At 41.1% G+C, this 12,627-nt stretch overlaps 1 protein-coding gene across 1 annotated transcript; it reads right to left on the bottom strand.

Moving 5' to 3' along the window:
- Nucleotides 1-3,319: 3,319 nt before the first annotated feature.
- Nucleotides 3,320-12,172, bottom strand: LOC126868302 (CD151 antigen). The gene is made up of 7 exons (XM_050623624.1): nucleotides 11,812-12,172; nucleotides 5,734-5,829; nucleotides 5,455-5,649; nucleotides 5,187-5,357; nucleotides 4,962-5,054; nucleotides 4,100-4,240; nucleotides 3,320-3,818 (listed from the first exon to the last, which is right to left on the bottom strand). The coding sequence occupies exons 2-7, from the start codon at nucleotides 5,809-5,811 to the stop codon at nucleotides 3,771-3,773; spliced, it is 726 nt and encodes a 241-aa protein (XP_050479581.1). The 5' UTR covers nucleotides 5,812-5,829; nucleotides 11,812-12,172; the 3' UTR covers nucleotides 3,320-3,770.
- Between the last annotated feature and the right edge of the window lie 455 nt (nucleotides 12,173-12,627).

The raw sequence follows: 12,627 nt of genomic DNA, 5'->3' as shown, positions 1-12,627 counted from the left end.
ATATTTCGTATCTTTAGTTAGCGAATTTTTATTGAAAGTATTGAACAAAATCTGTGTTTATATGCGATCTTTTCAGAAATCAAATCGATTACCTCCTTTCTTTATAAATCTTACGATTCTATTTCAGGGAAAACGTTAAAAAATCCTTCCTTCTTTACTTTATCGATGCATCTTTGAGGCGGCTGACGTATAGAAGTTATCACTGGCAACTAAGAATTCCCTTTCGAGTCCGTACTCATAAAGATCTAATCAACCATATCGTAGAAGCAACTACTTGTAACAGTTCAAAAAGAATCTCTGAAGGTTGATCTGGAAATCCATGTACGACTGTACTTACTTTTTGGAACTTCGCAAACGTTACTTTACCCCTTGAAGAGGAACAGGAACAACTACCAGACAGTTACTCCCCTTGGAATTTTCGCAACGAAACAAATACGCAACATTATCGTAGGTCAGGAGACACAGCCGAATCATTTGTCTCGATTTCGATCGTTCCTCCAGTCGTGGACGATTTTCAATTGTCAGAGCGTGGGACGGCGCGCAAGAAACTCCAGAAAAGAATGGAGGGAAGTAGCCTGGTCTATGTATACGTGGGTGCGCTGTTCACCGAGATCGGACCACGAGACGAGTAGTATTATCCCTCGGTAGTGTGTTGCGATTCATTCGTCATTGTCCGAGGACCCTTTGTGGCAACGCGCGAGAATGGCTCACGCCGTATGGGCTTATTCGGCGCAGGGAATGGTTAACAGCGTGTATCGTGCACGCACGCGTGCGTGGGATTGCGACACGCGTTTATACTTGCAGAGTTTAGTGCATCCAGAATGGCAAAATGGCGTGAAAACTTATCGTGTGCATGTGAGCCGCGATGAGCACGCTAATCTCGAGAGGCGAATAACACGAGGACGGAAAATCGCGGTGAAAGTCGAGCCTGAATTAGAAAAACGAACGGAAGAAAAAAAAGGGAAACGAGCCGAAAACCTGACGGGGCGAGACTTCTTTCGGATTTTCAGCGCGATTAACCGCAGCGATTCTGCGGATTGCTCGAGTTGTTCGCGCAGTAATCGCGCGGCAAAAGTTTCAATCTACGGTTGAATATGTGAAAAAGGGTGGAACATATGAGAGTCTAGATAGGGTCTGGGTTCTTTGTGGTTACGCTCGGTATTTCATCTGTTTGATTTTGGGGCGATGAGTCATGGGTTATGCTTCGCTACTATGATGATAAGAGGAATTCGCGAGATTTACGATATGTTTCTCTTCTCTCGTAAAACAGTGATCTGCTCTTGACCAATCAGTGCAACAGATTGGAAAGATCGATAGGTAGGAAGTAAGAGAGAAAAAACGTGGAGGATGGTTAAATGGAAAATTGTACGGCACGCACGGGTCGTTCGAACGCCTTGGGAATGGCAGCCAGTCACGCCTCGACGCAAAGACTCGCGTAGGGTGACGCACGCTAGGGTGAATAAACCGAAAGGGACGGAAGGACGTGACGAGTCGTACAACACCATGATACATACTGCACGTACGCGCAGTGGAAAATTACGAATGTATACATCGACCAGCATGGAAGGAATAATTAGAATCACGGTATGGAAGGTGCGGGACTAGACCCAGGAAAATTTCATCAAAACTCGACGATAGAGCAGTTGTGGAAATATCGCCTTACTATGACACAGGGATTTAAGCGACAGAAGAAATTTTCAACAGGATTGTACTCGACGTCTCTGGCTCACAGAATTTTTCCGTCGACTGTACACCTTGCCCTGGGGCCGTGGAAAATTTGGCAGAAACTGTTCTCCCTGCACATGTACCGCCGTGAATGTTTTAAAACGCTAAGGAACAATGTTTCTCCGTGCATTGTATCGCGAATCGAATAGAATTGTTGAAACATGCTCGAATACACGTATATATGAATCGTATAATTTTGATAGGTATCGCAAGAACTTTATCATAGACTGTACCATCGTTCGATAATTAAAAGGAAACTAAAAAGCAGGGCTGATAAAATGCGACGAAGGTTTATTTTGGCGAGACGCCTGGATTACGGGAACCCGTCGTGCTTTAATGCAAGGAGACTTGCTGCCTGACAATAAAGGGGTGAATAAGCTGTAGGCAAACATACAGTGGGAGGCAGCAGACACGCAGACTTTCAAATGCTAAACTTCGATTAGAACGTCGAGCAATCGTTCGATAAACCGTTTAGTTTACCATTTTCATTCTATTTTGCAATTCTACGTTGCGCGTCTACTAACTCTTTTTTCTCCCGGTTGTTCCGTTCGATAAGTTCGTTGAAATCTACTACGATGAATTCTTTAGGTAACGGAATGTGATTTGAATGATTGACAAATATCATAGGTTCTTCGAACGGAAAAGGTAGAAACGTTGAAGCAGTTCGAACAAAAATTTCTTGCCTCTGCTGTACCACCAATGACCGTCTGGAATATCGACGCGAAGGGTTGCCTCTATGCGACTCGGATTGGTCCACCGTGTCTTTGTACCGGTTGGAGATTCGCAAACGTGTACTGGTTGTTCCCAAAACAATAGCTATGTACGCTCTCTCATTACCGAAGATTGTAGCAACGTTACTCGACTTTTTTTCCTCTTTTCCAGTAAAACACGAACGGTTCCGAAGAAAAGACGAGCAATAAGGCATCCTGGTATCGATGCGCCTTTATTTCTCGCAAATAGATTGTTTTGTACCTTTAATAAGCGGCATTTTGCAACGCGCTTCTTCTTCTCATTAACCCTCCTTATACACATACATGGTAGCGTCTAATCAGCTGCTGAAATTAATTTAATTTCTTTACAGTAGAGCAATTATTCAAGATATGAAGATAAACATTCTTAAAATTTCTTTTCTTAAACTTATGTAATTTCAAGGGCATTTCAAAGTTTCGTAGTAATTATTAAATTAGTTATTTTCATATTATTATAGCAGCATGACGCTCTTCGTTCAACGACTCTCAATCGACGTTTGAACTTCGAATATGTACTGCCTCTTGAAATTCGTTCTATCGTGAAAAGTTCGTGACAAATCCTTTACCCTTTGAACCATTCCGTGCCTGTCTGTTTTATCGTTGGATAGACAGGATATAGGGAATACGAAGGGGATTGCCTGAATAGGATTTGCAACGAGGAAACGTTCTGACGCATGTACATTCCGTTAACCGAATTAAAGAACGCGATTGGATATCTCTGGCAAAATTTGACGAAATTCTTGTTATTCGAACGGAAGTATTCTCGTACAGTATCTCGTCAACCAATCGATTTATAAACCAGGAATGTCACCAAGATTCGCTTCGCGAGAATAACAATAGAATAATTGAAATTCAAATTGGTTTTAATGAACGTTTGTACACATTTTATATTTATTACGCGTGTAAGGAACGTAGTGCATTTTACCATACGAATTATATTTATAAAGTACGCTATGTATAATATTAAACTTAGAATACTTGGCGTATCCTTAAAGATTACAAAAGAACAACCGTAAAACAAAGGTACATCGAGTATAATACTAAATGTAACAAAAGAAAAAAGAAATAAAGGAAAGAAAAAGGAAAGAAAAAACGGAAGAACGGTGAGAACTGTACATTGGAAAGATGCGCGTGAAGATGCATTTTGATTCTCGTACTTCAGCTTAGGTACACTCAATGACGATGACGTTGATTATGAATTCATGAGTCGCTCGAGGACGGCTGTCATCCACTTCTTTCTCTTCGTTAGCTTGTCATGAAAAACGAAGTTGTCTTTTAAAGCACATCACTCTCTCGTCATTCTATCATCTTGAAGAGAATGCACGAGAATACCATGCCAAAGAACTGTAAGAAAGAGAAACATTAATAATAACATTGGACATCGCGAAAAGAATCATATATCTGTGCATCGAAAGTTTCTCTAATGTTTTCTACACGTGTAATTCTCAAGCAATTTAATTAGAGACGCTTGACGTTGCGTTAATGTCAGAATTATCGCAACAGTCGAAAGTGAGTAAAAAGGAAAAGCTCGCGCATCGGCAATACCCGATGGAAACATATTTCTTAATGGATTCTGGCTGGTGTTGGAACCGATTAAAATGCAAATGAAACAGAGAAAGTCCTACCATCAGGCACGCGACTGCAATACCGGCGCCACCCATGATCGTCGCGTGCTTCTGCATGTAAATCTGCGTTCCATTGATGCAACCGACGAGATAGGCATTCGAAGGATTCACCGTGTCTGCTCCAGCGTTGCAGTTGAATCGCTGCAACAGAAGATCGATCGGGTCTCCATGAGAAACAATTCGGCTTGAGAAAGTCGATCGAACCGGGTGAAAGCGTGAGAGGCGATGCGGCGAACTCGGGTCGCGATTAACGGATTACCACAGGACGAATGCATTTCTGAACTGTAATCGATAGGTCGTAGCCGTTTCGAAATTCCGTTGAGAACTATCCGAATCGGGCTTTCCTAACCGAGGCCATCTCGAATTGCAAATGCTATCAACTGGAATTCCGAATCGTCAGGTTCTTATCGTTGGTCGGTACTATAGTAGATATCTACCGAATCGGCTGTTGGTATTTCTCGCTAATTTTCATGGTATAAATAAAAACCAGAAGTAAAAGCAAACTTTCTTTGCGTCCATTTCTATTTTCTCTTTAAATAACGAACAAGTACGTTGAAGTACGTATATCTAGAAGCAAATCTGAAGCGTAAAGACCGGTGTTTGTAAACCATTCGGTCATGAATTATGCAAGCAAATACAAATCGAAAGCAATCGCACTAAAACGCGAGAGAGATCCTCTTTTTCTTTCTCGGTTTTTAGAATATCATTGTATCTCATCAAGGTAATAACGCTAGACTGCATAGCGACTCGCGCGCCACGTGTTCCGCCCGCGAATCGCTAATCACTGCGATTACGTATGCACGAATTCGCTGACGGCTATTTCGTCTGCTAAGACGAGCTCGTTAAGAAAATTAATCTTTACCTGGCCAGGTTGAATCTCGCGACAGCAACTCTGCGGTACGTTGAGTCCCAGATTTCCCCAATCCCTCCAGCCATTTACTCCACAGCAATGGAGCTAAAAATCACAGGAACGGGGAAAAGAAAAAGAAACGTTATTCCAAGTCAGACGTAACATCTTGCACGATGCTCGAAATAATTATCCGCATGAAATTTGTTGCGCATCGAGTGTTTCTTTTTTCGCGCTTACCGTCGACTGCGTCGTGTCCCAGGCCTCTCTGACTACTTTGTGAGAATCGTAAGTTCTCATCGAACTCGACATTTCCCTCTCGAGTGTGTTCACAAGTTTTTCACGGAACACATACGCCAGCACTCCGCCAATTAACATGGTCACGAACAGAAGAAACACGATGATGAAGTACTGGAATAATTTTTTTATACGTTATATAATCTAATCGGTAGATTTCTTCTAAGATCGAAGACTGAGTCAGAGCGAAAAGAAAGACCACAAGATTTACCGTGAGAAGCATGCATTTTACTTCTCGGGATGCACCGATACAACCAAAGAACGATACTATAGCGACAACGATACCACCGGCCAGTAGAACGTAAATAGCGCCTGTTAGCAAATCGTTCCCTACTAGTTCACCTATCCATGATACTTTATCCAAGAGAGCCCACGTCGCTAATCCAGCTATCACCAGGCCACCGATCTAAAACATTGTTTATACGTTGTTACTTAAAATAGAAGACCATTAAATATCATTGTGATAGTTTACATATATTCTCATGCTTACGAAGATCACGAAGTTCACGAAGAACAAGGAATATTTCATACAGCGACCGCAGCTGTCCATTTCTGTTCCGTATCCCATTTCTCCTTATGTCTCGATCTACAAATGAGAAAAGTAAATATGAATGCAGGAAATGATGTCAAACCGTGAATGTTACGTTCTAAAGTAAATACAACGAGTCGTAGAGGTTGTAAATTGTAAACGTGAGTCATCGAAATTGTTTTCGATCGACTCACGCATGTTGCTCGAATGCGATTCGCCTGGAATGTAAACACGAATTTATTTAATTTATCGTCTGATTTATGACTAGACGAACGTTTTAAAATTACATTAATGCGAACTTCTTAGTCGATACTTGGAAAGCCTTGAGACGCTGTTTTGCAAGTGCAACGGTTGTTCCACATCCGTATAAGGATCAAACAATCGCGTAATCTTTGTCATTGTAATTCTTTAAGACGCGGACAGACATCGCCTCAATGGTTTAGTAATTGTTTCCGCGCTGATGTCACGGTATGCAGAAAACTCTTTCGTGATTTCATAAAGTTGGTGATCACTCAATTTTTTCTTTCCGTCGACCCACATTCTTGCTAACAATTAATCGTGATTACGCCACCGTCTCGTCACCTTTAATTTGGAATCTCGATCGGCTTTCAAATCTCCTTGAATCTGAATCAGCGAGGCAGAAAATTCTGGATTTCGCAGATCAATGATCGTACAGCATCCGGAAACGCGTTTGAAGCTGCGTCTGAATTTTCGAGTAACACGCAAATGGGACTGTTTTGGCAAAATCACTCGAGTCGATACGTCTGCGTTCCAAACACGTGTCCATCAAACGTTTATTACACGACCTCTGAACTTTGCTTATATATAGGTCGAGACATCAATGCATCGTGATTTCTCAGAAAAAAAGATATCAAGAACGCAGCGATATTCACGTGTCCTTCTGATTAAATTCTCGAATGGCCTTCAGGCGTAAGTTATTTGTTTCAACGGATTATGGCAAACTTACTCTATATCCTAATCGCAAATCTTAAGCAAAAATGACGTAATCCAAAAGTTCCACAACCAACAACTTCAATTATGTAATACTGCCAGTCATAAGCATTAAGATACTTGTTAAACATTTTGTAACTTCTACGTACATGATTGAATTTGTAATTACTTGTGTGATCATGATAGTCTATCATTTTATAGGTCATACAAAATTTACTTCCTTGAACCACTAGCTCTTGAAATATCTCCTTAAATTGCGTATCATATTTCTCTTGATTCATGGCAGAACATTATTGAATAAATCAGTCAAGAACAATAATCTGTAGTTTACGATCTATAGATATATCGTATACCATGGTATCTCGACTGCCTAATAGCCTCGTGTATGGTAGACCGCGTAAATGCATTCTTAACAGCCAGACGCCTCGTGTTTTCAAGATCGTCATCGATGCGATGAGTAAAACCCTGCTCGATTGTTACGTGAATCACCGCCGTGAATTATACACCATTGCTCGTAACTAACTCATGGATCTCTTTCGTGTAACGTAATGGATCACGATCGATCCGTTTTGCATGTCGTGATCATCGAGCCCTGCCGGTCATCCGTTCAGAAACACATCAACGTAGATTTAAAAATACATAAAAAAAGGCTCCGCTCCCCAGAGGCTTAAACCCAAAAACTGCATCATACGACGAAAAATGTAAAGCGCCGACACATAATACCTTTGCCTCGGTACCTTTGCCTAACATACCATTACAAAAATTCATGTTTATTGTGAATAATGTACTTAAAATCTGTATTTTCCGGACTCAGTAAACCCCTTTGTAAAAAAAAAAAAAAAAAACATCAACGTAGGTCTTACACCATCGGTCGTTTTGCACCTGCTAAATACGAGGACGATAAACGACGACCTTCTCGTAGATGAGGGCGTACCGACGACTCCTCTTAAGGCCAACGGAACTAGGTCGTTTGGAACCGGTGGCGGTGGTTAATACGTTGTTATGTTTATCGTCGCACAAATGGTATTTACAAAGGTAGCTTGGTGCTATGCTACCTTGTATTGCGTATTGTTTGAAAGCGTATCAGGGATCTATTGTATTCGAGGTATGCAGTTCGGAGAATGGTGTGCCGCAGTACGTTACTCTTAAGCCGTTATAAACCGGATTTTTGCTCGTTTATGAAGTAAGAGAATTATAATTAGTTGGAGTTTTTTTCAACTTAACACTTTCACGATCGTTCGAATAATTTGAAATTTATTTAAGTAAATTTACAATTATCGTTTGCAATTAATAACGTAACGAAGCGATGTACATATTTTAATAAATTACACGTTTAGCGTTTTTTTTTAATGTGTGTATAATTAATATAGAGGCACGAAACGTGGAGTAGAGTCAGATAAATGAAAGCGAAAGTGTTGATACGATATGTAAGAAGAAAGTAGTACTAATTGCAATAAAAGGATTGCTTGAATCTACGCAAATATCCTTTAAATTATAAAGCGTTATAGAGGGATAGCTAAGATAGGAATAGTATTTTATTTCAAGCACGAATATCGTAGTCTGTAATATTCTCTTCTCTCTACGATTCTTATCGCGTCTTTTCAAACACGTGTAATATGGAGAAATCCTCGATCTGGAGGAATTGAAGTCTTAACTGATCACAGAGGTTATTCGGTTATCATCGCGCGTAATCTCGAACAATTTTCCTCAACGAATTTGACCTAAATAGGGGAAACTCGAGCTAGTTCAGGAACGGTGCGATAGGAAAAAGAACTACGTTATTTATACGTGGAACGATAGTTTCCTGACACGTCCGTACGCGCGAACATATCGATTTCCGCCTTGCAATTATACACATTAGCTTCCTTACACAATCCTTATCGGGAAAACCGTGCCGCTGTTATTTACAAAGCGTTCTACGGTCGCCATTCGACGCTTCCAGCGTTTCTTTTATTTTTCATTGCATCGATCTGCTATCTCCATCGTAACCAGGCATTTTATTATGAGCATCGTGAGCTTATGCGACTAGAATTTCTGGTTTCGGATGCTGATATTTAATCCATCATATAAGCCACGATTCACTCGACTATTATACCGACGAAGACCAGTCGATCGGCAAACAACATTCGCTTTAGAATTCAATTCAAAAGATCGGCACGATAATAAAGAGATCCTCGGCAATAGTCCTCGATGGCGTCTCGGCTATTGTTCATCAAGGATAATAAAAGCGAACTTACACCTGGAGCATGGAAACCGCGTTATTTCACGTTTTCGTGTTGCGGATAAATTAAGGTCGTCGTATATTTAATTGTCGTGTGTATGCTGTTCGTTACCCTTGATTTACTTAAACTTACGTCATAATTAATGCACGTCTCCTGTCACGCAAAAAACAGGGAGGGGAGAAATAATTCTCTTACGTCATATCGCGTGTAAACCCGCCCCGTTATCGATAATCCTCGGTTATCGTGGTCGAACATTTCAACTTTTTGATCGCGACCGATGTCACAAAACACGACCCGTTCGTCCAAGGCTACTTAAAATTTTAACGTTCCAATCTTCTCGTTATCTCAACGATCCGTTTAAATCACGTCAAATTAAAACAGCATACTGAATTTACTTGAAATTGACGCAACGCCGTCTAATTCGCCGAACGATTAAAAAATCCCCTTAAACGCGTAAACGTTATGTAACGACGTAAGTGCAACGATATCGTACGCTGGATGGTCAACACCGGTTTTGCAACGTGCTGTAGTGGTAGTACTCTTGAGAGTAGGCTTGGTCACGCACCGACATACTGCCTCAAAGACACGTTATACGAGAGAGAAAGTGGCGTCTCCCCTCGCATTAAGTAATCCACGGCTACTGTAAAACGTAAAAATAATAGAGCAACTGAAGAGACGAATGACGTCATCGGGACACTTCTTCCTTCCTCGTCCTGGAGGGGTAATGGGCAACCGGTCATCAAGGCGGTACTAACTTAATTAGAGCGCTGTAGTTTCCTCTACGCGTCGTAATTGCGACCGTTCGAATGACTTAGACTCGTATCGATCACATTTCCGTCGAACTCTTGTCTCCCTCGGCATCCAGTAATAACGCGTTTTTTTTCCCTTTTTACGAACGACACGAGTTCCCCAAACGATTACGATCGTTTGAATTTAACCTGCGAACCAGGTCATCCCTTAACCTAAGGAGTATTTATAGTTTCGGTATTAAAAATTAACCCTCCGCGAGCAAACAAGCGGAATCTACCCTTAATCTTCTTCGAAGAGAATTATTATTTTTATCGGAAAAAGCATTAAACATTTGAGTCGGTGAATGATCGTGTAATATAGTAGAAATGTTGATAAATATTGTAGAATATTTTTTAATTTCCTGGCAGCGTAGAATATTAAAAAAATTGCCTACAAAGAACTAAGACAGACAAATTAATTTTGAGTTAAAACAATTTTAGTTTTGGTAAGTTCTGTGATTTAGTTTTAATAGATAAAATTATTATGTGCCGAAAAGATTGATAAATTCTTTTCGGCTTAAGAACCGATTTAAATTTACGAACTGGCTTCACAGTGTAGTAATAACGATAGGTTAATTACTCGTAGTAACGATTAGAAAATCGTGAGTCGACTGTTTAAAAAGCACAACTGTGTAACATTCCAATTTCAACGTTCCTATGTTAAATGATCATCGTATGATTCATAAACGTAAGACGAAAACAAACTTGTTCGAATTGACATCATGCATATACTTGCGCCATTGACGCATAGGGCTGTCGAGTTTCTCGTCGTGAATCGTTTTCTCCAGAAGACATTAGAAATGATTTATGTGGAAAACGCAAGGCAACGATAAAACATATGCAGAACGGTGAAACGTTGAAGCGTTTCAATGAATTAGTTCGAAGGTTAAGTTAACGACGACAAAATTGTTAAAAATGCGTTTCTCGCGATCGAGCTCGTTCTTCGCAATGTCATGGGCTAGGAATTCCCAGTATTCGAATAAATTTCAGCTATTTGTTATGAAATTCTGATGTCAGTGTTCAGAAATTTCACGCATCTTTCATTTCGATTAACATCAAGTCGAGTGATATTAAAGAGCTTAAATACGGAATCGAACCGAATTTTAATCAAATACACACGAGAATGAGAAACATGGAAAAATATGTCACAATATGTCATATGACGTCTGACCTGGAAAGAAAGCGAGGGTCGATGGTTAGGAAACGAAAAGAGGAACGATCGAAGAAAAAGCCGAATGGAGGGTTCTCCTTTCGACCGGTCGAAAGTTACGTCGAAACCGAGGTCGCCAGGTTTTACACGGTCCGCGGAGTGTTGTACGATCGCCGAAACTCGCGCGAACATCGTGAGTGCGTCTACGATTATGCTGCCCGCTTTTTCCTTCTTTTGACTCGTAACGACGCATATAACAAACCTTCGCAACAACACGCTTCGTTACAATATGGATGCTGAGACGTTCTTGACCGCTACGATACGCCATTTATGATGATGCCTTTTAGCACTCGATACGAATGCGTTACAGTTTTCAACGGTTGTTATCGTACGAATTTACAAAGAAACGTATCACGCGTGCGCCGCCGCGAGAACGCGTCGTTCACTACGATCGACCGTTCGAAATCGAAATTACTCGTGCGATATGACGAAACGCAATCGTAGCTCGAACCATCGCCACTTGCAACATCGCTGACCATCGTAACTTCATGGAATTTGTATCCATGGAGGCGCAAGTTAATCCGTGCATTACCGGTCGAATATGCTGAATCGAATGTATTTGAACTTCCTGACTAATTCACGATCGTCGAAATGGATCGTCGCCACGCTGTGCTTCTATCGGAGGAAAAAGCTGAGTTCTATAATTTCTGAATTTACGACGAACGATCGTACGGATAATGCGATTGAAACGGCAAAAAAATTTTATAACCAACAAACTGAGAACGATAATTGACGATTGAAAACTGATTGACACCATCGAGTATAATCTCTTCTCAGTAGGAATTCAAATTAAATACATATAATCAATATTAATTGATAACTAACATTGACATAAAGGTCATCGAGGAATATTATTATGTGTACTCACATGATTTTATGTTTACCGTATGTCAGCCTCTCTCTTTCGTCGTCACCGGTATTGGTAGCGACCGAAAGATAAACAATTTCTGAAGTCGATGAAACGTGACACCGTTTCACTAGCACGGTCGGATGTTATTTCAATAGCAGCGGAATGCAAAAATCACTTATTGTTAATCCCACGGTTTCGTTTAGTGATATAGCAACGACGAAGCGCTGCAGGGTGGAAAATTGTCGCTTTTAATTCAGGCACGAAGCTGCGGCTCGAGTATCTGTGTGGACACGCGCGATTTCAGACCGGGTCTGAGTGAAACTGAAATGGTAAAACCGACACGACTTCTTTCTCTCTCTCTCTCTCTCCCTCTCTGTTTTGCCCTCTCTCTTCCTCTCGTTTACCGTGTTGCTCAGTCTCCCCGATTATTTCCCTCTCTCTTTCATATTATTTCCCTCTCCGTTTCGTCTTCTTCTTACTCTCTCGCACGTTTCGTCCTGTTTCTGTTCTTCGTTAGTCGAATCTCCCTTTTCCACTACGAATGATCGTTTACCGTGTCCCCATCGTCGTACCTGTGCGTACCCGTGCAGCATAAGTCCTCGCCTCTACTTACGTATATGCTGCGTGTATCCATTGTTTGCGATCCAACGTGTGGAAAATTCACGCTTTGAAAGAGAGAGGGGCAGAGGCAGAGCTACCGAAAGTGGAGTACGATGTGCGCGTACGGCCGCGTCTTCGACCATAGCGTGTCAGATATATGCAACAAGGCAACGAGATACATCTCGTATTCTTGCATAGCGTCGCATGCTAATTATATATGTAGTTAGGTAAAGT

Source organism: Bombus huntii, chromosome 8, assembly GCF_024542735.1.
Source record: "Bombus huntii isolate Logan2020A chromosome 8, iyBomHunt1.1, whole genome shotgun sequence".
NCBI lineage: Eukaryota > Metazoa > Arthropoda > Insecta > Hymenoptera > Apidae > Bombus > Bombus huntii.
This window is presented reverse-complemented; position numbering and strand designations above follow the sequence as displayed.